The following is a 2,972-nucleotide window of genomic DNA, read 5'->3' on the forward strand; positions in this document are numbered from 1 at the left end:
GAAGCAAAAGGAAATTACAAACTACAGTCTTCTCCATACAATTATGTAATAATGAGGTGGCCCGCTTTAAGAAAAATCAGACAACATTGATAACAGTTGAAAGCAAGATGAAATGATTTATTGAGAAATTGACCACTTGTCAGATAGTCTTCAATATTTTATAATTATTTTCATGCTGTTCAATTTAAAATGAAAGCCATTTTCTAAAGAGTTCAACTAATTCAACAGGGAATTCAGAATACTAACTGTGGTCCTGGTCATCAGAAATTATATGTTCAGAGTTGGGTGCTAGCATGTATACTGAAACTTTGGAGACAGATGCTGCTAAGATGGTATTTAGAAATACACAGATCTTGTAGATTAATCCTCAAATCTTGGGTAAAGGGTCATGTATTTTTCTCATGGCAAGTCCAATATTGAATGTCTATTTTTCTAACGTGCCCTTTGGAGACTAGGTCACACCAAAGGGCATCATCATCTCCTCAAAGGGACTTCACCTGCAGCACAGGCCAGGTAGTCCCTGAAGAGAGATCCAAGCCGCTACTCGGCCTGGGCTGCAGAGGAGGCATCTGGGACGTCAGGGTCCTCCTTCTCAGCAAGGCTGCTCTTCTTATCCACAATAGCACAAACAGGAGTTTCAGCTGGGCCCATCCCAGGGTTCTTACCCTCTTTCTCCTGAAGGTCTTGGCCCTCAGTGCCATGTGCCTTCTGGGGATGACGGATCGGGTTGTTGGGACGCCGGGATCCATAGCGTGGTGGTGGCCTCTGCTGAGGGCCACCTGTTTTGTGCCTGCTTTCCTTATTTTCTGCCTCCAGGTCCTCAGAGATGACCGTGAGGTTCCTGGCCCCTGAGGCATTCCTCTGCCCCTGGGTCGACTCAGCAAGTAGCTGGGGCCCAGCCCCCTCCTTGATGTGACCTCAGGCTTTGAGGCTGGTACTGACCAGGCCAGGTGAGAGGCCCACGGGCCGTGGGGATGAGGGAGGAGTGATGGACAGAGGGCCAGGACCTGCGGCCTGCGGAAGGGCGGGAAACGCCACAATGATTGATCTTGAGGTCGACTGGGAAGATAGCGCCGCGGGGCCTGGGCTACTGTGAAGCATGCGGTGAAGCCCGCGCAGCTGTCCTCGCCTTCATCCAGATGGTCCTTGGCATCCCGGGATCTTCCCGGTGGTGGCTCCCGGTGATTAATGTAGCAGCCTGGGCGGAAGCGGGGACGGTTAGCTGCATAGCGGCTGCCCTCCACTGGAGCGCCCGCGGGTCCAGTAACGTTAGCCGCCTTGGTGCCCTGCTCACCTTGCACTACATCGAACTCAACCGTCTCTCCATCGCCCACGCTGCGTTGATACTTGTGAGGATTGTTCCGGGTGATGGCAGTTTGGTGAACAAACACATCTTCCTGAGTACCATGCCTGCTGATGAAGCCATACCCATTCTTCACATTAAACCGCTTGACTGAGCCTCGCACCCTCTTGGCGACGACTTTCTTGGGAGCCTTTCCCTTGGTGCCCCCTGCCACAGCGGCCTTAGTGATCGGGTCCCCGCTGAGGGTGCCGGTGACTAGGGCCCCTGGAGGATCTCTGCTTCCCAGTGATATGAGTTGTTTCTGTGTGGCTTGGGGAGAGATTGAAGCGGCCATCTCTGTGGAGGTGCCCTCTCCAGCTTCATTCATGAGGCCGTCTTTGCTCTCTTTTCTCAAGAGAATCTGGGGGGAAATTGGGCCCTTGGGAGCTAAGGGAAGGGGTACCTTCCTGAGGCGAGGGCTGGCCAAGGGAAAGGACTCTCTGGCTTCACCCTGAGGCTATTGGAGAGGCCTGTAGTGTCTCCCAGGGAAACAAGAAGTAGACCAAACAGTGGCTGCTGATGACGTCTCAATGGGGGAATACTAGGAGCTCCAGCTGGTGGGGGAGGGGCAGATGTACTCCTCCCCTTGCTCCCAGCCCCAAGACAAAGCACAGCTAAATCCCTTTTGGAGGTGCAAAAGATTTGATTCTCCAGGTAGAGGTCTCTTTGAAGGTCCTCTTGCTTCCCTGAGCAGATGTGAAGAAATGACCCAACATCCATCTCTCAGGCCCAGTTGAGGAAATTCAGTCTCCTGAGGGCCCTCTCTAAAGATCTCCACAAAACCCTTGCCTTCTTCCAACCCCTTTTGTCCTCAACCACCCGAGTGAGGAATTTTATGTAACTTCAGACATAATGACAAAGGCATGACATTAAGACCCAGAGAGAGAGTGAAAAGACCCATGTGTGTGTGCACACGCGTGCGCTTCTGTGTTTCCTTCAGAGGAACACTGAAAGCCTGACAGGGATTGAATTCTTGTACTGAGAGAACAATAAACTCCCCCAGGTAAAGAATACCTCAGACTAGCTTTAGGTTGCAAAGCTGAGTGGAAACACCTTTGTACCTGGATTATTCTGAAAACTCTATCGGGCTCTGTGCTTCTGCCCACAGCCAGCTAGAAAACAAACCCTGTCATAGATTAAGGAGCATTTTTTTTTTTACCATGGTGGTGTAATGAAAAATGGAAGAAAGGGATCTTGGTTTCAATTTTACTGTTCAAAACACATTTATTCACACTTCATATCTTAAAGTTTTTACAACACACATGAATGTGCAACAGCTGCTAACATGACAACATGTATCTTGGATATGTAAAGTCAATGATAAAGTAGAGTGAAAAAACAACTGAGGTAATTTTCACTTATGCCTGTCTGCAGATCTAAACCTTATTTTTTAACAGCTTATTGATTCTGTGATCTTCTAAGTTAAAATTCTGATTTATTTTTTAGGCAAAGACCTTAAGAAACCAGCCTCACTGCTGAGCTGATAGTGTGTTAGCGCATAGCTAGATCTCTGAAATACGACGTTTTTTCATGTGATGACAGGGCACGCTAACATAGTAGCTGGCCAAATAACCCAGGGTTATTTTAATAAGAAGAAAAATAAAATAATTTGTCCTATCACTTTAGCATT

At 48.5% G+C, this 2,972-nt stretch overlaps 1 protein-coding gene across 1 annotated transcript; it reads right to left on the minus strand.

The window, feature by feature from the left end:
* Positions 1–540: 540 nt before the first annotated feature.
* Positions 541–1,670, minus strand: LOC124077173 (Y-box-binding protein 3-like). The gene is made up of 2 exons (XM_046421416.1): positions 1,008–1,670; positions 541–888 (listed from the first exon to the last, which is right to left on the minus strand). Exons 1-2 carry the CDS (start codon positions 1,668–1,670, stop codon positions 541–543), a joined length of 1,011 nt encoding a protein of 336 aa, XP_046277372.1.
* Positions 1,671–2,972: the final 1,302 nt, after the last annotated feature.

The sequence above is a fragment of the Marmota monax genome, unplaced genomic scaffold (genome assembly GCF_021218885.2).
Source record: "Marmota monax isolate L192 unplaced genomic scaffold, Marmota_monax_Labrador192_F-V1.1 WCK01_AAM20220418_F8-fsc00258, whole genome shotgun sequence".
Lineage (NCBI taxonomy): Eukaryota > Metazoa > Chordata > Mammalia > Rodentia > Sciuridae > Marmota > Marmota monax.